Here is a 25,594-nt window from a genome sequence, read left to right as displayed (position 1 = left end):
GATCTCCTTGCAGTCCAAAGTCTTCTCCAATGCCACAGTTCAAGAGCATAAATTCTTCAGCGATCAGCTTTCTTCACAGTCCAACTCTCACATCCATACATGACCACTGGAAAAACCACAGCCTTGACTAGAAGGACCTTTGTTGGCAAAGTAATGTCTCTGCTTTTTAATATGCTATCTAGGTTGGTCATAACTTTCCTTCCAAGGAGTAAGCGTCTTTTAATTTCATAGCTGCAATCAATACAGCCTAATTTATTATTCCTATTTTTTACAGTTAGCACTTTTCACTGTGTAAAAAGTTACTTTCTATTCCACAGTAATTAAGATATTCTTCTATATTATTATTTTCCAGGAGCTTCATCATGTTACCTTTCACATTTAGATAAACAATTCATCTGGAATTAATTTTTGTTTATAGTATAAGGATGAGGTCATTTTTTTTTTTTTAATGTGGACAATCAATTGTCCTAGCACCATTTACCAAACGACTTTTTCTCTGCAGTGCCATTTTTTAAAACCAAAAGTTCATTTACACTAGGACTGTCTCCACTTTTCTCCTCTGTTCCACTGGACTATCTGTCCATCCCTGTGTCTCTGTCTTAATCACTGTAGTACCGCAGTGTCCTCTGTACTGCAGTACTGTAGACTACTAAAGGTGCAGTCTTCATATCTGATACAGTAAATCCTTTTATGTAGTTTTTCTTCAAGAGTTTATTGACTTTTCTCAGTCTTTTTATTTTCATATAAATTTTAGAAGTAGCTTAATCAAATCTCTTCTCCCAATCCCAAACTTATTGGGATTCTAATTGGGGTTGCAATGAATCTAACAGATCAATGTGGACAGAACCAACATTTTTATAGTATTTACTTTTCTGGTCCATGAACATGTGGTATCATTACATTTATTAAATCTCCTTTAATTTTATGCTTTTCTACATAGACATCTTGTACATCTTTTGCATGGTTTATTTTTAAGTCATTTTAAGTTGCATCTTTTAAAAAGTTTCATTTTCTAACCATTTGTGGTTGGCATATAGATATGTAACTAATTTATGTGCACTGACCTTATATCCAGTAACCTTAATGAAACTCACTTATGAATTCTAACCAATTATCTATATATTTTTTATATAAATTTTATAAATTTTTCTATGTGCAAAATCTATGAATCATGCCAGTTGTTTTTCTTTCCAATATTTTCATCCACTGTATCTTTTTCTTGCCTTCTGCACTGGCTAGGACCAAAAATTAAAGTGGAATGGAAGTGGTACTTTCACCCTTTTTCTAGGCAACAAAGGGACATTAGAACACTTCAAGTGTTCTAGATACATATGCTATTTTTGTATGTTTTAGTTTTTTCTGTAGTTTAAATTCTGTAAGAGTTTATTAGATTGTTTTATACATTTAAAATTCATTTTTTATTCATACAAAAATTCATTTTTGTATGTTTTAGTTTTTTTTCATACATATGTATTTTTTTCATACATATTTTTTTCATACATATGTATTTTTTTCTTACATATTTTTTTATACATATGTATTTTTTTATACATTTTTTTTCATACATATGTATTTTTATTCATACAAAAATTCATTTTTGTATGTTTTAGTTTTTTCTGTAGTTTAAATTCCATAAGAGTTTATTAGATTGTTTTATACATTTAAAATTCATTTATTATTATTTTTTGGCTGTGCTGTGTCTTTGTTGCAGTACGCAGGCTTTCTCTACTTGTGGTGCATGGACTTCTCATTGTGGTGGCTTCTCTTGCTGCACAGGCTCTAGGGTGTGTGGGCTTCAGTAGTTGTGGCACATGGGCTCATAAGTTGTGGTGCATCGGCTTGGTTGCCTTGTGGCATGTGGAATCTTCCTGGACCAGAGATAGAACCTGTGTTCTCTGCATTGGCAGGTGGATTCTTAACCACTGGATCACCAGGGAAGTCCATTTAATATTCATTTAGATTCACTCAAAGATTTACCATTTTCAGTGCTCTTCATTCCTTCCTGCTTTTTTTTACTTTCCATCTGTGATAACCTTCCTCTGCCCAAAGAACAACAACCTCTAGTATTTCCTTTGTACAGATCTACAGGTGACAAGTTCTTTATTCCTTTGCCTGGAAACATCTTTATTTAACTTTTATTTTGGAAGGATATTTTTGCTGAGTGTAGAATCCTAAATTGACAGTTATTTTCTTTCAACACATTGTAGGTACCATTCTATTACCTTCTGGTGGTTGAGATTACCTTCATTTCTGTGGTTGACAAGGTATCTAACACTGACTCCTCTGAAGGCAATCCTTTTCCTCCTTTTGCTTCTCTTAAGATTTCTTCTTTGTCTTTTGCAAATTTACTTCTGATGTGTCTAGATGTGGGCTTCTCTTCCTCTATATTGGTTGGTATTTGACATAATTTTTAAATCTATAAATTAATGTCTTTCATTATTTTGGAAAACTCTCAGCCATCAGCTCTTTACATATTGTTTGTTTCCATTCTTCTTTTCCTTTCCTTCTGAGACACTAAGAAAATTAAAAATGTATTAGGCCTTTTCACTGTATCCTCTATACCTCTTACCTTCTCCTGTATTTTACTTCTTTATGTCTTTCCATATTTATTTCTCCTAATTTATTTCTAGGTCACTATATTCCGCTTATGTCTACTCTGCAGTTAAATCAATCCAATAAATTTTTTCTCTAGAATTTTCATTGGTTTTTAAAAAAAATCAAGTTATCTGTTAATATTCTCAACCTTACCTTTTATCTCCCCGAATATAGTATAATCATTTTAAAGGCTTTGTCTGATAAATCCAGTTACTAGATCTCCTATCTGTGTTTCAAATGTCTATTGTTTTTGTAGGTATTTTCTTGTGTATGTTTATTTTTTATTGTATGTTTAACTCTGTATTTAGGCTTAGGATAATGTTATCTCCTCCCAGGGAGATTAATATTTTCTTCTTCCTGGAACCTGTCAGATTAGCACTATGGGATTTCCAGTATTCCAGGACTACTTCAATCCAATTTACAACACTGGGGTGACTGAAGGAACAGGTTCTTCTATTCTACAATAGTGGCCTTTAAAATTCCAAACCAAAGCAAACGTGTTTCAACCTATTTTAGCATAGACATGAATGTCTATGGCTTTGGGTCCTTCTAGGTTATCAAGTATGGCTCAGCTCCTTGGCCTCTCAGCCTTTAATCAGTATAAATCCCCAGAGGAAAAAGGACACCTAAACACCAGACTCACCTTACTCAGACTTCTTTTCTTCTGGTCCTTGCCTGGTAATTTTTGTTATCCTGTGTGTTCTCTAGAATCTATAGGCAGATGTGTTTTATATTTTAACTATTTTAACATTTCCTAATGAGAGCATTGTTCTGATTACCTAGTATGCCACAACTGGAAACAGAAGTAAATATTTAATTACTGAGGATGACAGATAACAACTGAACAGTAGTTGAGGTGTTTGTGGAAGCTTTTTAAAAAGACAGAATCATGATCTGGATTAAATAATATTGACCTAAGGGACAAATGCTGGATTAAAAACTTGAGAGAAAGCCCTCTACTTTCATCTAAGTTGCTGTGACTACACTACTTACTAATCTTTTGTAAGGATATAAATGTATACACTAATTCAATTTATTCAGATCTAGTCTATGTATCCTCTCTTGGGCAACAAGCATTTACTAAGCAACTGCATGCTAGACTCTATTCCAGAAAATTGGTGATTTGATAATAACTGAGAAGAAAGACTTGGAGAGCTTTATTATAAAGGAAAGAGAGTCAGAGAGGCAGAGTTTGGTAACATAAAGAACACACAAAAATATATACTGGGGTAAGATTCTGGAAGGAGGTAATAAGATTAAGAAGAGGTAGAAGAGCTAGCCCTGATTAGGAAAATGCCACCTCTTATTTGAATTTAAGGAAATAGTATGAAAGTCAGTAAGGATACTATTAAACTCACAGAGTTTAGGAATTAGAAAGCTTCTATCTGTTAAGCTCAGTTTTCTAGAAGTAGAAGGCAAAGTTAAAGGTGGGATAAGGAGCTTGATGTGAAGTCTTGAAGTAACTAATATTTTTTATGGGGTAAGAAAATCTAATTAGAAACACAAGCACTTGCCCATTCCATACTATTACATGATTTTTCTCCAGCAATGTTCAGTAGCCCGGATATAGGGTAAATGGCTAGAATTACCCAAGATTAGGAGTTTACAGAGTACATATGATGGAAATGGAGCAGTGATTGAACAGAATGACAATATGGTCTAATTGGGACAGAAAAGGAAGCAACACATGAGGAAGGTGACAGAAACAAGTTAAGAGAGATGTCAGGAGCCTAAAGGTTTAGGCATACTAATTTTTATTATAAGTAGGTCCTAAATGGTCACTGAAGTAGTTTGTTGGAGTATAACAGAACATAAAGCATGGATATTGGAACTGAGATGACAAAGGGTATTAAAGGCTAGGTCAGTGTTTCTTAATCTTTTTTCATCATTACCTTAAGTTGCCTTTTTAGATATTTTCCCCTTAGCTGCCTCTTCTCCCCAAAGAGGTTTTAATACCACAGACATACTGTGTATCCATTTATCTGTTGTAATTAATTTCCAAGATGTTTTACTCCTCAAGAACCAATTTTTGCCTCCTTGAGGGTGACATCCCCTTTGTTGAAAATACTTGGGCTAGGGTATTGAATAGTGGTTCACATGCCTGCTGAAGTAACTTTTTCAAATGGCAATTTCTTATTGTCAGGCTCTTTTTTCGTATGATAAAAGTGGTACTCAAGTATCACTGAAATATTAGTAAAATTCAATATTCTACTTGATTTTATGATCTCAAGGAACTTGTCATAAAAATTCTTTGGAACTTAATACACTTTAGAATCTATTTAAGTTGCTAATAAATGCTTATTTATCAGTTTAAATGCTATTGAATAGGCTTTTGCTTCATGGGTGTTAATTATGGATATTGATATGGGGCAGAATATTTTACATTCAATTTGGTCAATGTTTTCCTATTCACAAGACTAAACTGTTTACTACTGCTATTTTGCAACCAGTCACTTGAGGGCAGCAAAAATGTTGAGGAATCACAACAGTTCAGCATTTAAACAGTAGGACAGGTAGGCACTGTATTAGGCATGGTATGGAAATAAAAACTGAACACCTTGCTTCAAGAACTATCACAGTCTAGTAGAGGGGACAAGACACTGAACAGGAATAATTATAATACAAGATGGCAAAGGATGAATGAAATGAGAGGTACAATGTGCCAAAGGAATTCAGAAGAGGAAGAGATCAAAATGGGCTGCAGGGAAGTAGTCAAAGGTTAATGAAAGATAAGCATTTAAGTAAACCTCAGATGGTAAAAGAATTTGCCTGCAACACGTGAGACCCGGGTTTGATCCCTGGGTCAGGAAAATCCCTTGGAGAAGGGCATGGCAACGCGCTTCAGTGTTCTTGCCTGGAGAATCCCCTGGACAGATAGAGAAGCCTGGAGGACTACAGTCCATAGGGTAACAAAGAGACAGACACGACTGAGCGACTAACATTTTCACACTTTCACAAGTAAATCTTGATGTATGATAGGTAGAGATCAATAAGGAAAACCTTTCCAGTTAATAGAATGATATGAAAGAAGGAAGTGGTGGAAAACTCAGGGCATTTGGGGAAATAAAGACCATACAGTAGGATAGTCTCAGTTCAGTTCAGTTCAGTCGCTCAGTTGTGTCCAACTTTTTGTGACCCCATGGACTGCAGAATGCCAGGCCTCCTGGTCCATCACCAACTTCTGGATTTTATCCAAACTCATGTCCATTAAGTCGGTGATGCCATCCAACCATCTCATCCTCTGTCATCCCCTTCTTCTCTTGCCTTCAATCTTTCCCAGCATCAGAGTCGTTTCAAATGAGTCAGTTCTTTGCATCAGAAAGTATTGGAGTTACAGCTTCACCATCAGTCTTTCCAATGAACACTCAGGACTGATCTTTAGGATGGACTGGTTGGATGTCCTTGCAGTCCAAGGGACTCTCAAGAGTCATCTCCAGCACCACAGTTCAAAAGCATCAATTCTTCGGCGATCAGCTTTCTTCACAGTCCAACTCTCACATCCATACATGACCACAGGAAAAACCACAGCCTTGACTAGACGGACCTTGGTTGGCAAAGTCACGTCTCTGCTTTTTAATATGCTGTCTAGGTTAGTCAAAACTTTCCTTCCAAGGAGTAAGCGTCTTTTAATTTCATGACTGCAGTCACCATCTGCAGTGATTTTGGAGCCCCCCAAAATAAAGTCAGCTACTGTTTTCATTGTTTCCCCATCTATTTGCCATGAAGTGATGGGGTCGGATGCCATGATCTTAGTTTTCTGAATGTTGAGCTTTAAGCCAGCTTTTTCACTCTCCTCTTTCACTTTCATCAAGAGGCTCTTTGGTTCTTCTTCTCTTTCTACCATAAGGGTGGTGTCATCTGCACATCTGAGGTTATTGATACTTCTCCTGGCAATCTTGATAGTCTAGATAGGATAGTCTAGAGGGCCACAGTCCTTGAAGTGTCACAAAGAGTCCAACATGACTGAGCAACTAACACATTCAAAGACTATACAGTTGACCCTTGAACAACATGGGTTTGAACTGAACAGGTCCACTTATATGTGGATTTTGTTTCAATGGTAAATACTATAGAACTACACAATCCACAGTCAGGTGAATCCCCAGATGGGGAACCATGGATATGGAGAAACTATGGATACAGAGGAACCATGGATTCGGAGGGACGACTGTAAGTTATATGTGGATTTTTTTTTTTTTTAACTTCACAGAGGGTTGATGCCCCTAAGCCCTGATGTTCAAGGGACAACTGTAATTTAGTGTGTTTAAAATACCTAGTACATACACAGATGAATTGAGAGACATTTGGAAAGGACAGCAATCAGTTATGAACATTGGCTAAGGAGTCTAGATTTCAACTGATAAAAAGAACCCATTAAAGAGGTGTCTCAGTGGTAAAAAATCCACCTGCCAATGCAGGAGACGTGGGTTCAATCCCTGGGTTGGGAAGATCCTCTGGAGAAGGAAATGGCAACCCACTCCAGTTTTCTTCCCTGGGAAATACCATGGACAGAGGAGCCTGTTCAGGGGATCACAAACAGTCAGACATGGCTTGGAAACTAAACAACAACAAAGAGATATATGAGCGATAGGGACAGGGCAGACAAAGAGGGAAAGACATGCAGAAAGATATATAGACATATGCAAGCCATCCCAGAGGTATGATTAGATAAGACTGATCTGGTTGCCAGCTCTGTTCATATAGAGTGACGAATATGAGCTAGACATGGGATTATGTGCAAGAGATGCCAGGCACACAATAGCAGGACATGAGCAATGTACTTTCTCTCTTCTGCCCACTAGACAAATCTGGGAGGGCCAGAAAGGTTAAATAACACCCTTGAGCTTTCATTTTCCCTCACAAAAATAGGTCTATGACCACTGGTCTAAGGATAACAGAAACAAAATATCTATGTTCATTCAACAGAGGCCATGTAAAAACATAAGAAGCAACTCTCAGAATTCTTTTGACACTTAAGAAAATAGAAAAAGTTTCTCATCTTTTAAAAATCAAATGATTTTTATTCAAGGGAGCCTGGATCTGTGGTTGTATCACATAAAGCAATAATAAATCCCTCATACTTCCAATGGATCACCAAGCTACTAAAAAAATAGTACTAACAATAACAATTAGTTCTAGATACTGATATTTAATACATGAGCCTTGGTTAAAGAACAGAGTAGTGATTAGATATCTAACTTTCACTTCTCTTCCTTGATGTTAAAGTAACAATAACAAATACCTATACTACTGATACATTTAGAAGTAACCCAGAGTTTTGTTTATTTGATTGGTTTTCACCAATTCTCCATTCCAAACATTCAATAAAAACAAAAAACTACCCCATCTGACTGCTACATTAATTACACAGTACATAAAAAGCCAAGCCAACTAAGCTGAACAAGTTATCTGACAGCTGACCTCTCTTCTCCTTTGCCTTCTTATTGTCTATCTTACCATAATATTAGTATGCATTTGGCAGTTTATATGGTTCTCTTAATAGTCTGTTTGCTCCATGGGGGCCAAAGCCATGTCTTATATATCTTTATCTCTAGCACCTAGACTAGTGCCTGACACATAAGTGGCATGCATGAGCATGTGCACATATGTGTGTATATGTGAGTAACTGTGTATAAAGGATAAGTGATTTACTTAAAGGGAACTGGCCTTATAAAGAATATGAGAGAAAAGAGAACTACTTTGACAACCAAAATTTCACTGTGTCACAAAAAGTTACTTGAAGAGGGATTCTTACCTGGCGTGTCATTACAAAATATGCATACATTGCCATGGCACTTCCATAAGTGATGAAGTAGGTGACTGGCTCCATGATGTCCCAAGAATATTCCCACCAGGTAAGCCGGGCCAAAATGCCAAATTGTGTGGCCATGTAGGCAAGTCCACCCCATAGCACCAAAGTGGTCCTCTTCTCAGCTTTTCTGCTGATTTCAATTCGTACCTATGGGTCGCACATGATTGGTCAACTCTAAAGCATTTTGACATAGAACCAACTTTAAACGCTTATTTAAACTTCTATGTTCACTAAAGAACAGAGCTTGCAATCAAGATACAAGTTAGTCTCAATTCTAGAAAATATAGTTTGTCTTCCTAAATAGTATCTGCAGTTTTTACTGAATAATATTTTATAGGAATAACATTTTTAGTACATTAGTAGCTGAAAATATGGTGAAATAAGTTAGTTTCAATAGATCTTTATCCAACCACAAGATTATTTTCTTTGAAAGAGGGAAGCAAAAATAGGCTAATGTTCTCTCACTTAGCATTCAAGATTTAATCCATCATTAGTTTTTTACTCAAGAGGTCTACTGGGGCAAAACAGCACAGTGAGTCAGAGCATGGACTCTGGATTCAGAACAGCTGAGTTCAGGCCCTGATCTGAGAATTACCATAACTTCATTAATGAGTTGTTCTGTTAAATAAGAGAATACAGGTAAAATACGTAGGACAATTCCTAGCACAAAGTAAATATTCAGTAAAGGGTGATAATTATTTTGTTATAGCTGATACATTAAAAAATGCTTTACATTCTGAAAATACAAAGTTTAAATTTCATCTCCCTTTACAATAGTTCCCCAAACATTTCTAAAGGTCTTAAATTTAATGAGAACAACCTTGAGATATATGTTCATTACTCTTAAGGAAATAAGAAAAAAGCACAATATTAAGAGTATTTATTCTCCTCCTTAATCTCTAATATAGTCTTATTTCTTAAAGTGGAAATATTTGTATTATTATTAAAAAATAAGGATGACACAACAGTGTAAAACATTCAGCAAAGTATAAAGAAGAAAAATTATTTATAATCCTATTATTCTATTAGCATTTGGGAATATGTCCCTTCTATTTTCTTCTTTGTGTGTGTGTGTGTGTATGTGTGGCTATATGTGTAACATATATTTCAATTAGAAATGGAATCATAGTAGGCACTACCATGGGCTTCCCTGGAGGCTCAGTGGTAAAGAATCTGTCTGCCAATACAGGAGATGCGGGGTCGATCCCTGGGTTGGGAAGATTCCCTGGAGAAGGAAATGGCAACCCACTCCAGCATTCTTATCTGGGAAATACCATGAACAGAGAGCCTGGCAGGCTACAGTCCTTGGGATCACGAAAAAGTTGGACAACTTAGTGACTAAACAGTAACAAAATTAACTAATGTGTTTAGTTCAGTTCAGTCGCTCAGTTGTGTCCGACTCTCCATGATCCCATGAATCACAGCACGCCAGGCCTCCCTGTCCATCACCAACTCCCGGAGTACACTCAAACTCATGTCCACAGAGTCAGTGATGCCATCTAGCCATCTCATTCTCGGTCGTCCTCTTCTCCTCCCGCCCCCAACCTTTCCTAGCATCAGAGTCTTTTCCAGTGAGTCAACTCGTCGCATGAGGTGGCCAAAGTATTGCAGTTTCAGCTTCAGCATCAGTCCTTCCAATGAACACCCAGGATTGATCTCCCTTAGAATGGACTGGTTGGATCTCCTTACGGTACAAGGGACTCTCAAGAGTCTTCTCCAACACCACAGTTCAAAAGCATCAATTCTTCGGCGATCAGCTTTCTTCACAGTCCAACTCTCACATCCATACATGACCACGGGAAAAAACCATAGCCTTGACTAGACGGACCTTTGTTGGCAAAGTAATGTCTCTGCTTTTTAATATGCTATCTAGGTTGGTCATAACTTTCCTTCCAAGGAGTAAGCGTCTTTTAATTTCATGGCTGCAATCAGCATCTGCAGTGATTTTGGAGCCCAAAAAAATAAAGTCTGACACTGCTTCCACTGTTTTTCCATCTATTTCCCATGAAGTGATGGGACCAGATGCCATGATCTTCGTTTTCTGAATGTTGAGCTTCAAGCCAACCTTTCCACTCTCCTCTTTCACTTTCATCAAGAGGCTTTTGAGTTCCTCTTCACTTTCTGCCATAAGGGTAGTGTCATCTGCATATCTAAGATTATTGATATTTCTCCCAGCAATCTTGATTCCAGCTTGTGCTTCTTCCAGCCCAGCGTTCCTCATGATGTACTCTGCATATAAGTTAAATAAGCAAAGTGACAATATACAGCCTTGACGCACTCCTTTTCCTATCTGGAACCAGTCTGTTGTTCCATGTCCAGTTCTGACTGTTGCTTCCTGACCTGCATACAGGTTTCTCAAGAGGCAGGTCAGGTGGTCTGGGATTCCCATCTCTTTCATAATGTTCCACATTTTATTGTGATCCACACAGTCAAAGGCTTTGGCATAGTCAATGAAGCAGAAATAGATGCTCTTCTGAAACTCACTTGCTTTCTCCATGATCCAGCGGATGTTGGCAATTTGATCTCTGGTGCCTCTGCCTTTTCTAAAACCTGCTTGAACATCTGGGAGTTCACGGTTCACATATTGCTGAAGCCTGGCTTGGAGAATTTTGAGCATGACTTTACTAGTGTATGAGATGAGTGCAATTGTGCGGTAGTTTGAGCATTTTTTGGCATTGCCTTTCTTTGGGATTGGAATGAAGACTGACCTCTTCCAGTCCTGTGGCCACTGCTGAGTTTTCCAAATCTGCTGGCATATTGAGTGCAGCACTTTCACAGCATCATCTTTCAAGACTTGAAATAGCTCAACTGGAATTCCATCACCTCCACTAGCTTTGTTCCTAGTGATGCTTTCTAAGGCCCACTTGACTTCACATTCCAAGATGTCTGGCTCTAGGTCAGTGATCACGTTATCGTGACTATCTTGGTCGTGAAGATCTTTTTTGTACAGTTCTTCTGTGTATTCTTGCCACCTCTTCTTAATATCTTCTGCTTCTGTTAGGTCCATACCATTTCTGTCCTTTATCGAGCCCATCTTTGCATGAAATGTTCCCTTGGAATCTCTAATTTTCTTGAAGAGATCTCTTGTTTTTCCTATTCTTTTATAATTTACTTTTCATAAAATATGAGTTTTCTATAGCATATTAGATCTACAGAATTGTTTTTTAACAGTTGCATGATATTCCATATAATATTAATTCTTAAGTTGGCTAAAATGATTATCCACCTCACTTAGAACCCTTCTTGATCAGCAATTATTCCAATCTGTCATAAAGGTAGTATGTCTGGTCAATGAGAATATACTCAGGCCTCAAAGCTCTAGGTCCATTATCAAGGCCCAAACTATTTCTTTTAAAGTTCTTTCATAGCTTTAATTGGAAGATTTTTATGATTCAGTTCCCCAAACTCATCAGATTAACATAATTCAATCACATACAACTTGGAGGGGGAAAAAAGCAAACATATATGCTCTGGAAAAAATACTAGTGAAGAGAAAAGGGTGAAATTTGAATTTGCACCTTTTCCAGGGGCGCCAGCTGTTCTTTGAGATCTTCTAATCTTTCAATAAGCTCCCTCTCCTTGTTTAACTGGTGCTGCTCGATGCACAGCGTTGTGTATAGCTGCTGGACCAGTGTCTTTACATCATTCAGTGTTGCTGCATTTTCATGGCTTAAGAGGTCTGAAAGAAAAAGATTATGTTTTTTAAAAATTTAAGCCTGAATTCAAGGGCCCCCAGTCTCTGGGGTCATAGACCAGTACCTCCTGTCAGATCAGTGGCAGCATTAGATTAGAAATAAAGTGTACAATAAATTAAACAGGTTTGAATCATCCTGAACTGTCCCCCCAAACCTCCCACTGTGGAAAAATGTGTTCCATGAAATCGGTCCCTGGTTCCAAAAAGGTTGGGGACTGCTGCCTTAAATAAGGAGATGCTATTCCGAAGGCTATCAGTGATAAGAACAAGGCAGATTCATCCACTATAAGGAAATTACCTGCAGTGCTAAACTGAAGGAAAGGGATAGTTCATTTTTAAAAAGGAAGGGTCTATAAATCCTAGAAAGTAAGTTCCAAATTTGGGCAACTTGAAAATTTTGAAGCCATTATACTGTTGGAAGTGTAAATGCTACAAGTAATAATAATCTTCATTTAGATAAAGACAAAAATTTTAAAATAATATGTTAAAAACTAGTAGAGGATTTTAGAATTAATCTGATTATTATCATGCTTATTAAAATTTTGATCTATAATTTATCTATTGTCCTGCCATTTTAATTGGTCATTTTTTCCCTTTAGTAACTAACACTTGAGGGAAAACCATACAGTATTTCAAATTTGCAACTACAAAGGTATAAATAAAAATATCATCATCCTAATAATCTTAGCCTCTATATACCTTCCCCCTAACATATCAATTTTTATTTATTCCTGTTGGGCAAAGACATGGAATAGCTGTATGGGTCTCAATATCAAGCTTGAAAGAGCATGAAGTCATGAGAATGACTGAAAAGGTAAATGATTAAAGAATTCTTTGATTCAATATCCTCTTCTGTGAGTAGCATGTGTTTCCAGAACTCTAAAAATTATGTTTTGAAAATTTAATAAAAAGCCAGCTAAGCTTAGCTGTCAAAGAATTTTTTAAAAAGCACCCAAGTAAAGCTTTATTTTAGAATCTTATTAGCCTTAAATGTGACAATCTGTTAACTGGAGCAGAAGGTCAGCCTTCTTCTAAATCAAAATAAGCCATGGTCAGAATTAGTCATGTGTTATATATGGAATTTAGAAAGATGGTAATGATAACCCTATATGTGAGACAGCAAAAGAGACACAGATGTATACAACAGTCTTTTGGACTCTGTGGGAGAAGGGGAGGGTGGGATGATCTGAGAGGATAGCATTGAAACATGTATATTATCATATGTGAAACAGATCACCAGCCCAGATTCAATGCGTGAGACAGGGTGCTCATGGCTGGTGCACTGGGATGACCCAGAGGGATGGGATGGGGAGGGAGGTAGGAGGGGGGTTCAGGATGGGGAACACATGTTAAACCCATGGCTGATTCATGTCAATGTATGGCAAAAACCATTACAATATTGTAAAGTAATTAGCCTCCAATTAAATACATTTAAAAAAATTAATTAAAAAAAAGAAAATTAGGCATGAATGGAGCAGCTTAGATGAAACTCATTTTAGATTCCAATATAATTTCTCTAAAAATTTGCTTCCATATCTTCAGAAAAATGTGTACATTTTAAGTACAATGCAGTGAAAAGAGCTCTGAACTAAAACCAGGAGTTCTAATACTTGTGCCATCCAATACAGTAGCCTCTAACTACACATGGCTGTTGAACACTTAAAAGGTGATTATACTGAACTGAGATGTACTCTAGAGAAAATCTACACCACAAAAAAAGTCTTCATATAAGTTAAAGAATATAAAATATCTCATTAATAAAGTTTTATATTGATGATACATAAAATGAAATAATCATAGTTTGGATACATGAGACTAGTTGAAAAGTTATTAAAATTAATTTTACCATGTCCTACCATGACATGGATGAAACTTAAAAAATCATATGTAATGAAAGAAACCAGACACAAAAGGCTACATATTATATGATTCCATTTATATGAAATGCCCATAAGAATTGATGCTTTCAAACTGTGGTGCTGGCAAAGACTCCTGAAAGTCCCTTGGGCAGCAAGGAAATCAAACCAGTCAATCTTAAAGGAAAGCAACCCTGAATATTTGCTGGAAGGACTGACGCTGAAGCTCCAAGACTCTGACCTGATTTGAAGAGCCAACTCATTGGAAATGATTCTGATGCTGGAAAAAATTGAGGGCATGAGGAAAAGGGGACGACAGAGGATGAGATGGTTGGATGGCATCACCGACTCGATGGACATGAGTTTGAGCAAGCTCAGGGAGATAGTGAAAGAGGGAGAGAAGCCTGGCGTGCTGCAGTTCATGGGGTCGCAAAGAGTTGGACATGACTGAGCGACTAAAAAAGAGCAACAAGAACAAGCGGCTGCTGAGAGGTGACAATGGGAGTTGACTGCTACTGGGCATGTAGTTTCTTTTGTGATAATAAAAATGGTCTAAAAAAAAAAGAATTAGTCATGCGTGTATTTCAAATATTCTTCAAGGTTGTCCTTCACTAGAGTTGTCACAGATTCAATCAATAAAAAATTCAAAAAAGAGTACCAAATTGGACTAAAGAAGAGCTGATACAGTAATATGGGCGATAGCACCTAGCACAGTATCTTGCATACTTCAAAGAATGTGTGCTGCATTAATGGGAAAAGATTAAAGCAAGAACACCTTTAGCTCGAGAAGTCGTCTGTGTCAACAGAGTCTGTCTTGCACTAAAGTTGCAGCTCACATTCACAAATAATTCTAAACTTTCCAAAGTTCCAAAAAGAGAAAACTGCACTCTGGAATGTCACCGTAAAGTGGTAAAGTCCACGCCTCCTGATCCCCAGGCCTGGAACTGAGTTATAAGGCTTTTACTATATCAATATTAATATCTTCCTGCAAGCTCAGTCCTCTTTCAAAAAGATAATTGTTTAGGTAGGCATAAATTATCCATGGTTAACAATATCCTCTCATACATATTACTCCATATTTATTCTCCTAAATATAATCCATAATTTACAAGGGAGGAATTTGAGTTCTTCAATGGGCTTCCCTGGCGGATCAATGGTAAAGAACCCATCTGCCAATGCAGGAGACGTGGGTTCAATTTCTGGCTCAGGAAGATCCCTGGAGAAGGAAATGACAACCCATTCCAGTATTTCTGCCTGGGAAATCCCATGGAGAAAGGAGCCTAGTGGGCTACAGTCTATGGGGTTGCAAAAGAGTTGGACACAACTTAAAGACTAAACAACAACAGCACCAGCAATCTGAGTTCTAGAGAGATAAGATTAACAAACATTTTTGTATTAGGTACCAATAACCTCAGATACGCACATGACACCACCCTTATGGCAGAAAGCAAAGAAGAACTAAAGAGCCTCTTGATGAAAGTGAAAGAGGAGAGTGAAAAAGCTGGCTTAAAACTCAACATTCAGAAAATGAAGATCTCGGCATCCGGTCCCATTACTTCATGGCAAACAGATGGGGAAACAGTGGAAACAGTGGCTGAGTTTATTTTCCCGGGCTCCAAAATCACTGCAGTTGGTGACTGCAGCCATGAAATTAAAAGACGCTTACTCCTTGGAAGGAAAGTTATGACCAACCTAGATAGCATATTAAAAAGCAGAGACATTATTTTGCCAACAAAGGTCCATCTAGTCAAGGCTATGGTTTTTCCCGTGGTCATGTATGGATGTGAGAGTTGGACTGTGAAGAAAGCTGATCGCTTTTGAACTGTGGTGCTGGAGAAGACTCTTGAGAGTCCCTTGGACTGCAAGGACATCCAACCAGTCCATCCTAAAGGAGATCAGTCCTGGGTGTTCATTGGAAGGACTGATATTGAAACTGAAACTCTAATACTTTGGCCACGTGATGTGAAGAACTGACTCTTTGGGAAAGATCCTGATGTTAGGAAAGATTGAAAAAAGGAGGAGAAGGGGACGACAGAAGATAAGATGGTTGGACAGCATCACTGACTCGATGGACATGAGTTTGAGCAAGCTTCAGGAGTTAGTGATGGGCAGGGAAGCCTGGTGTGTTGCAGTCCATAGGGTCACAAAGAGTCGGACACAACTGACCAACTGAACCAAACTGAACTGAACTGAGCTATTCTCTACAGAGGCACATGCTCAATCACTTCAGTCATGTCCAACTCTTTGCAAGCCCATGGACTGTAGATGGGCAGGCTCCTGTGTTCACGGGATTTCCCAGGCAAGAATACTGGAGTGGGTTGCCATTTCCTTCTCCAGGGAATCTTCCCAAACCAGGGATTGAACCCACATCTTCTGCAGCTCCTACATTGGCAGGCAGATTCTTTACAACTGAGCCACCTAGGAAGCCTCACTGCGGTGGGGAAAAATCAAATATAAGCTAGTTCCTTTCCTTAATGAAACCTAATAATGATATTCACAAAATTGCAGAGCTAGCAAGAGTGGCTAAAGATCTGACTGGTTGTCCAATGACTTTTATTTCATGTTCTTTCTTTTTCTATTTCCACTTTCAAATCATAATTACACTTAAAAGTGCTTAGCAATCCAGGGAGGGAGGAAGGGAGGAAAGAAGAAAGGAAGCAAACATGCAAACTAAATAGACCCTCTCATCTTCCTTTTCCTAATGAAGCACAGACGTTAATGATCAAATATGCGTGGTCAATCATAACCTGAAAATCTATAAAATCTGAAATCAGGCTTGGTATTTGTTTTATAAAAAAGTCAGTTTCTATTAAAATATCATTCACTGAAGACATTATTTTAAAACTAATATTCATATTATGAGTTCTGCTGTGTAGAAAATTTATTTTTTATTTCAATCTTTTCTTTCATGGCTTCTTCTGTATTTTATGGTACAGTCAGAAACATTTCTCAATCCAAGTTTGTTTCCCCATTGATTTTTTTGTTACAATAAATTATAAAATAAGTAGTTAAATGAATGGGTACATACATTTATACATTCATACAGTAGACAGCAGCTATGAAAAAGAATAAGGAATTCTTTATGCTCTGGTATTTTAAGATTTTCAGAATACACTGTTAGTTAAGGAAAGCAGTCTGGTGGTTTAATACCCTGACATTTAGTTTCACTGGAATGATGTTTCCCTAAATACCCCCCAATTCCCCAAAATTCCCTGTATGGTTCTGAATTAGTTAGCCACAAGAGAGACTTAAGTGAGATTCTGGAAAGTAGAAGAGAAGCAGAAGCCCTGAAGAAGCTCTGAAGGTAGTAAGACAGATGCAGAGGTGCCTGGAGACGCCAGTGTGTGCCTGGTCTCCCTGGCTCTGCATCCAGCTCTTTATCCGCAACTGCCACTTCTGATGATTAACAGCAAAGTCACACCTACAGTCAGGCGCACCTTCTAGAGCTGTGCTATCCAAAACAGTAACTGCTTGCAATGTGTGGCTATTTAATTAAAGTGAAATAAAATGTAAAATTCAGTTTCTCGGTCATACTAGCCACATTTCAAGTGCTCAATAGGCACACAGGATTGATGGCAACCATACTGAACAGTGCAGAAATGGAACATTTTCATCGTCATAGAAGTTCTATTTGATAACACTATCTCGGGGATTTCTCCACCAGCCCTTCTTTGCTAATTCTCCTTAACCTAAGAGTTAAGGAGAATTTCCAAGTTCCCTGGCAAGCTTTCATTAGTCCACATTTGCCACCACTTCAAAATTGGTACCTTTTCTCTGATCTTCCAAGCTCCCTTTAACAGACTTTTACTTCTTTACTTTCATGTACAACTGTACAAAGTCTCATGCCTATAATAAACCTTTTATTCCACATTATTCAGAGTTCTGCTTTCCCAATTGAATCCTGACTGACATACGCCATATGTATGTTATGCTATTATTTGAATAAAAAGGGGAAAAGATTATGCATTCACACTTGCTTATGAATGAACTGACTATCTATGACAGGAAACATAAAAAACTAAGAAAAATGCTTGCTGGTAAGAGGAGAAAAGGATGGCTGGTGAAACAGGGATGAGAAATTTTTTCCTATATATTCTTAGACTTTGGGATTTGAACATTGTGAATGTATTACCTATTCAAAACAAATAAGATTTTATGTGCTCCAATATACCTTCAAACTGCAATGGAAGGATTATAAAATGATAATTCATAGCAGATCAAGCTTACAGATTTCCAGTTCTAGACCTGGCTGAACAAAGAGCTGTTATCTTTCTGACCAGGTATCAGAAAAGCCCTGGCAAACTCAGGGGACTTAGCTTTATTTTGTTAAGATTTTCCTGACAGGGAGAATATGCTTCCATGGTATTGTCACGGTAGAGGAAAACAACAAGCTTAAATCCCTCAACACTGAAAAATCTGCCCACATATTTGGAGATGAAATTGTAGGAAGAGAGAAGATAAATCTGCTAATAGCTTAGCAGAAACACTTCTGGATGGTTTGAGTATGCTTCACTAAAAATGTAATTAAGATGTTTATTAATGTTTCTGCACATGCCATCAATGCCAGGATAATTAAGCGACACAAAGATAGAGAGATGTGCAAAAATAATAGGATTTAAACAGTCTTTTCAGCTAGTATAATGGTTTGGCAAAGACTCTGGCTATTTGAGTCACTGGTATTTGGTTTGCCTGTTCAACTGTTTCTCTCAATTATTCACATTATTAGGACAGAAGCAAGGTCTCCAGTATCCTCTGCATGGATAAATGGGACAAAGGGCTCAGTGGTGCCAATCAAAATGATTCTTCTTATTACAAAAACTTTCAGACTCTTTGCAATCCCCATGGACTGTAGCCCACCAGGTTCCTAACTCTATGGAATTCTTCAGGCAAGAATACTAGAGTGGGTTGCCATTTCCTTTTCCAGGGGATCTTCTCAACCCAGGGATTGAACCCAGGTCTCCTGCACTGCAGGTGGATGTTTTATTGTCTGAGCTACTAGGGAAGCCCCAATATCAAGTTTAAAACCATCTAATTGCTAAAATAACTACTTCTCTCACCCTGCAGAGATCAGAGGGGAATCCAGCCATATATAGCTACGGTAACCAAGAGAATGCAATGGAACTTGCAGCTAGCCTTGCTACTATGACCTGCCTCTTTTGTTTCATTTCAGCTTTTTTCTGTCTCTTCCCTCCAATTTTGGTGTTAGGTACAAGAGTTGTTAGTACTTAGGTATCTATGTAATATGTAGTGATCTAATAACTATATTAGGATCTAATATACATGAATAAGTTCTCTATCCTCAGTGCCTGGTGAAGTGTGTGAAGTTAAAGTTTACTGGTGCACAACGTTCATAGAGCATTTTTAGTTCTAAAGTGCTACCAAAACACAGGGAAAAGAAAAACAGGAGAGAAAAGTGAAAATTAAAGGAGGGTAAGGAATGAGTAGAAAAAACTGAGTGTCAAGACTTTAAAAACTATTCTGGTGCTCACTTTGGCAGCACATAGAGTAAAACTGGAATGATTCAGAGAAGATTAGCATGGCCCCTGTGCAAGGATGGCACGCAAATTCATGAAGCGTTTCATATTTTTCTGTATCAACCTAGAGGGGTGGGATGGGGAGGGAGATGGGAGGGAGGTTCAAGAGGGAGGGGACACATGTACACCTATGGCTGATTCATGCTGATGTTTGACAGAAAAAAACAAAATTCTGTAAAGCAATTATCCTTCAATTTAAAAATTAATTAATTTAAAAAAGAAATCTGAAAAAAACTATTCTGGGAAAGTTTTCCTTCATTAACTATTTTAACTTTTATTAGATAAACTATATTTGTTCCATCTGCTTGATGTATATACAAAATCCTAGTGTTCTCATTATCTAATTTATTTTCTCCATTTGTGAGTGAAAGTTGCTCAGTCGTGTCCGACTCTTTTCGACCCCCATGGACTATACAGTCCATGGAATTCTCCAGGCCAGAATACTGGAGTGGGTAACCTTTCCCTTCTCTAGGGGATCTTCCCAACCTAGGGATCGAACCCAGGCCTCCCACATTGCAGGTGGATTCTTTACCAGCTGAGCCACAAGGGAAGCCCAAAAATACTGGAGCGGGTAGCCTATCCCTTCTCCAGCAGATCTTCCCAACCTAGGAATTGAACCGGAGTCTCCTGCATTGCAGGCGGATTCTTTACCAACTGCACTTTCACTAAAAACAGTTACGATGTTGAGACCAACAGGCTTACTCTTCTGGATGAGCGGCCTCCCTCTCAACATAGAAATTCAACTGTTTTCTTACTGAATGCAACTGGAAAAGAATGGTAACTTGGATGCCCTCATTATCTTCCTCAGACAGGGAGAGGAAGATAATATAATGGAAACACTACCTTGTGTGTGTGTGTGCTGAGTCACTGAGTCATGTCTGACTCTTCGCGACCCTATGGACTGTAACACACCAGGTTCCTCTGTCCATGCGATTCGCCAGGCACAAACCCTTGGAGTGGGTTGCCATGACCCAGGGATCAAACCTGCGTCTCCTGCATTGGCAGGCAGATTCTTTACCATTGAGCCACATGGAAAGCCCTAAAACTTACATTTTTCCAAAAGAAAAAAAGACTTAGTTTCACTATGTTTTAAAAGTTAAGGGGAAAAGTGTTTATAAACTTAAAGGAGTATTATTAAGCTTCTGTGAAAAATGGTATATAATGACTGAATTGCTCATTGGCTAATAATGCAGAGCTGAGAGAGATTTGATGTTTAGATTTAAATATTAAAATTATCTTTTTCAACTTTATAATAATGCTGCTAATGAGCTTACCAAATTTCACATTTCAATTTACAATTATCTTATGAATTAGAGACTTCTGACCCTTGCAAACTTCATGTCTGTCTTCTAGCGAAGGTAGACAGATATTCTACAGTTCTGAGGTATAGATAAGTCAAAGAGTTATATATGGCTACCAAGTTGATTACCAAAGAATTAAATATAATTTCTCCCCTTTTCGGTTTCTACCTTTATTTTCCTTATTCAACTTGAGAACAGTCTTATTTAAAAAATTAAAACATATTCATTTCTATTTAAAAAACAGTATTAGACAAGATGGTTGGAAATATTAATTCATTAAAATACCTCTAGTTTTTGAAAACATAATAGATGGAAGCTTGTATCATTACTTTCCTTCTAGTTATACCTTACATAAGACTACCTTGGTCAACTTTTAATATTTTAGTGAGATTCTATTTCCTTTGGATATATACCCCAAACTGGGATTGCTGAATCATGTGGTAGTTCCATGTTGGTAAAGGGTATTAATTTTATAATTATAAGATGAATAAGTTCTGGGGATCTAATGTACAGCATAATGACTATAGTTAAAACTGTAATGTATACTTGAAAATGGCTAAGATAGTAGACCTCAAGTATTCTCATCAAAAAGAAATGGTAACTGTGAAATGATGGAGGTATTAACTAATCTTACTGTGATAATCATTTCTCAATACCTAAGTGTATCAAATTATCACACTGCATATCTTAAATGTACATAGTATTGTACATGTCAATGATATATCAATAAACCTGGAGAAAAAATAAAGAGTAAATTTAAAAAACAACAAAAACTAAGTAAAATAAGGCCTGTACTTCTGCTATTTTAGAGAACTTTTCTACTTCAAGAATCAGAGAATAAAGAAGAAAAACGTATTAGCATAGCTAATATATATAGCTAACAATTCTTGGTTTACATGTTATTTCAACTTAATAAAATCTGACTTAGTAATGTCTTACTATTTAAAGGATACTTTAACTCACTTAATTCACTCAATAGAAAATGATTACCTAAGTCAACAGGTATATAAATATCACAGGACCTTCCCTCTGAGCACTTGAAAAAGGATTAAGAAGGATTCAGAGAAGACAGCGATCACTTCTGGTTAGCTGGGAGTCAGAGAAAGAACAAGATCATGAAAGGCTTCATGGAAGAGCTGACATTGATGATTCTGACATGAGGAAACGGGAAAAAAGGAAAAAGGCATCTCAGAGGAAAGGTGAGCAAACGCTAACATGGCAAAGAATGAGGACATACATAGTCCAGAAAAGAAGAAAGGAACACACAGTGGAAGAAAAGTAGCATCATTTAAAAGGAAAAGAAAAAAAATGTAAAGGTAGAGGCAAACCAGATTTTGAGGAGGGCGTTCAATACTTAGGCTGAACTTTTTCTACATTAGGAACAATTCACAAAAGAAGAATGGAGGGGACTTCCCTAGCGGACCAGTAGTTAGGAATCTGTGATTCCACTGTAGGGGGCACAGGTTTGATTCCTCGTCAGGCAACTAGAATTCCGTGCAGCAAAAAAACAAAACAAAACAAAAAGCAGAATGGAAAAAAACAAATGTCTTAGGAAGCTGATGGATGTGGTGCTGGTAGTAGGAGGGGAATTAACAGCAGCAGCAAGCGACTGACCATCAAGGCAAAGAGAGAAAAATGACCAAAAAGACATACTTCAAAATGCTATTTCAGAGGGTTATTTAATACCATCAGTACTGTGCAGAGTCACATTGGAGAGCAGGGTGAAAAGAAAAATCAGTAATACTGATTGTCTTTATTTAAATTTTTTATGGTTTATCAAGAATTTTTTGCATTAACTTTGGTTTTGAACAGCAGTTCTTGAAAATATTTGATTACTGAGTTTCTTGGCGTGTTCTTAGAATCTGCACCTAAGGCAAATATCCTAACTTTTTCACACAAAAGCATATACATGTCAGAAGTTCCCAAGAACTATTATTGTACAATAATTGACTTTCAGACTGCTAACCCCTAGCCATCAAAAAAAGGGGGGTTAATTCTTGTTACATACGTTTAAGAGGACAGGGAGTTCCATAATTTGTTTACAAAAGGTTCCCCAAATAACATTAAAATAATGCTACTTTTGGCTTGAATGGAGGGAAGGGAGTTTAAGTTATGTAGAACACTTTTGGTTTCTATGTTTTAGTCAGTATACTAGCCAAGTGCTACCTATATGTAAAACTTTGAGTATTCTTTGAATACTGTCTGTTTCTCAAGTTTATCCAGGGAAAAACAAAGTTCTTTCCAAAAGTCCTTCTCATGTTTCTCTGACCTTATCAAGGTTACTTTTTACCTCTCTTTGGTGGTCGTACATGATACGTTAAGTCATTAATGACCAGCTTAAAGTCGTCAAGGAGGAGGAGGTCTATTCCTGTTGAGGCAGCAACTCGAACGCCATCTGTGAAAATTTAAATGTGAAAATTTTAATTTGTCATATGTCCACAATTATTCAAGAGTGGTCAGGAAAGAAAGCAATCCTCAAAGTAGATTTTAAAATTGTGTCTTTTAAATTTCAGTTAGCTTTTTGCCTTATCCCCAAACTCTATGTGAAATAAAGCTTGTATTATCTGAGGCTTTTTGTTTTCACGGCCTCAAGTCTGTGAAGATTTAACAACGTACTTTTCTGGCAGAACTTTGTGAACAAATGAAATAATTACATAGATACATAGATGTCATCTGGAAACCTAGGGTCACTGGGAGAGCTGCATGGATGTCTATTTGTCTATGATGGAAATTGGTTGTTAAAAAACCAACATCTTCTAGTATATGGGACTTTGCAGTATAGTTACTGATTAGTTGCCAATAACTCAGTAGGGGCAGATGCTAGGGTGAGTAAAGTACACCAAGTTCATCTATTAATTATGAGTTGAGAATTAAGCATATTTAAACTTCAGGGATTTACTGTACTAGGCTTTTATGTTTTCTGTACATTTAAAATAATTCAAAGTGAAAGTGGTAAAAATGTAAGGCACTTAAATAAATGAAATGGATATCAAGTGGGAATTTTAGTGCCTTATTTTCTATTACTTTCAAATCACATGTCTATTTTATAAACATTTATGTGAAAGACATAAAAAGATCTAAAAAGAAGTCCTAATATTTCTTATCTTCAGAGATGGTGACTCAACTACTGGATAAGTTTATTTTATGCCTAAGGTAATGACAAAAGGTCTCAAAAGTATAAAATGTGATTGATGGCTCATCTTTGCCCGTGGCATTATATGTGAGGTGCTTTTGAATGAGATCCCTGTGTATTAATTTTTACCCTTGCTAAAACTGAATAATGATATTCTAAAAACTGCGAGAGAAATCACTGTCTCTCCTGACATTTGCTAAGCAAAAAATTATGTCCCAAAGTTAAAAGCATGGGATTCATTTGCAGTGCCTGTGTGTGTGTGTGTGTGTGTGTGTGTGTGTGCAGAAGCAGTTTATGGGGGGAACAAGGGGTGGGTGGAAATGAATAATGAAGGTGACTATACCTGGTGAATAGATTGCAACTCTGTCAATTCCCCGATCCTCTTCTTGTAGTTGTCGTAAAAACACACCAACAGAGTCTGAGATAGGTTTGAGTGTGAACTGACAGCGTTCACGCCGGGATGGTAGCCTCACAGATATCACAGGTAACCCATTTTGATACACCACTGTCACATCTGAATGAAAAAGACCCATAATCATATGATAATCAGACTTTATTCTAAGTTAAAGTGATATTATTAATCTTCTTAAATGGGGGTTTATTATTATTAGTGTGGTTTAAAATGTTTCCAAAGGTTCAAGAATATGCCCTTTAGCTTTAATTGAAGATTATTCCGGGAACTGGCTTATGGAAGACTACATCTATCACACAAATCACTTTTCAGAAAAAATAAAATATGCATAAGATTATCTTTCAAGTGGGTCAAGAAGAGGCTTTCCCAGAAATTTGAGGTAAAGTTCTTGGTATTGGTGAATACAAACCCTGATTCCATTTACTAAAATTTTATTAAGTAGCTAGAGATTGCTGGGCCAAATTCTATATCCTGTAGGACATAGCTCTTGAGAGCCAGATCTTTCAAGGATTAGTGGAGAATAACCTGTGAAAGTATACTAATAAGTAAGACTTACTCAAGGACAGCAATTAATATTTATAGTACATATAATATTATATCCAAGGTGCTTGATAAGTAAGCATTCTCCTATACAGTGTGGACATACTATGATACAATAAAAAACAATTTAAGTTCTCTTGAACATTTTCCTGAGGTTAGCAAGAAGTCAAAGCTCAACATTTTGGGACTTACCAACAAAAAGTTATTAAGGGAAACATTATCATAAGCTACACAACTGACAGGATTTTCTGCAACAGTGGCACAGAACTCCTTATTTTCTTATCTTATTCCTTAACTCTTAATTTATAGAACCTTAGTTTCTAAAACAAGTGTCAGAATAACTCTTTCAAATCATTTTCAAATGAATTTTCAAATAAATTTTGAACAAGATTTTTTACACAAGCAACCAAGCATTTAAAGATGGTAATTTAGCATTAGCCTATAAAAGGAAAACAGGGTATGGAGTCAAATCTGGCATGGAATCCTGACTTTAACTTTGGACATACTACATAACTTCTGTGAGCCTCACCTTTTCATATATCAAATGGATTTAATCCCTAACTGATACAGTTGTTGTGAGGAATAAATAAACTATTTATAACAATATACTGCTTTCAGATGAGTGATGTTTATTTATTACCTTTTTTTAAAAAAAGAATTAAAAGATACATTGTATAAAGATTATAAGGATTCACACTCCTTAAAACTGAAGAGCTG

The 25,594-nt window shown here is 37.0% G+C and overlaps 1 protein-coding gene and 1 non-coding gene across 2 annotated transcripts in view; one reads left to right on the top strand and one right to left on the bottom strand.

The window, feature by feature from the left end:
- Window positions 1-25,594, bottom strand: part of MCU (mitochondrial calcium uniporter) — a 201,225-nt gene that overhangs the window by 5,581 nt on the left and 170,050 nt on the right. Inside the window, exons 3-6 of the mRNA XM_055425490.2 lie at window positions 24,269-24,439; window positions 23,083-23,187; window positions 11,926-12,086; window positions 8,351-8,554 (exon numbers count right to left, since the gene is read on the bottom strand). Coding sequence (XP_055281465.1) covers window positions 8,351-8,554; window positions 11,926-12,086; window positions 23,083-23,187; window positions 24,269-24,439 — 641 coding nt within the window. The remainder of the gene's footprint in view (window positions 1-8,350; window positions 8,555-11,925; window positions 12,087-23,082; window positions 23,188-24,268; window positions 24,440-25,594) is intronic.
- LOC129556090 (U6 spliceosomal RNA) lies at window positions 19,439-19,545 on the top strand. The gene has a single exon (XR_008685923.1). It is a non-coding gene; the product is annotated as a U6 spliceosomal RNA (small nuclear RNA).

Source organism: Moschus berezovskii, chromosome 12, assembly GCF_049115385.1.
Source record: "Moschus berezovskii isolate FMDL1 chromosome 12, NW_MosBer_1.0, whole genome shotgun sequence".
NCBI classification, from domain to species: Eukaryota; Metazoa; Chordata; class Mammalia; order Artiodactyla; family Moschidae; genus Moschus; species Moschus berezovskii.
The sequence above is the reverse complement of the archived record's forward strand: the minus strand, read 5'-3'. Positions and strand labels throughout refer to the sequence as shown.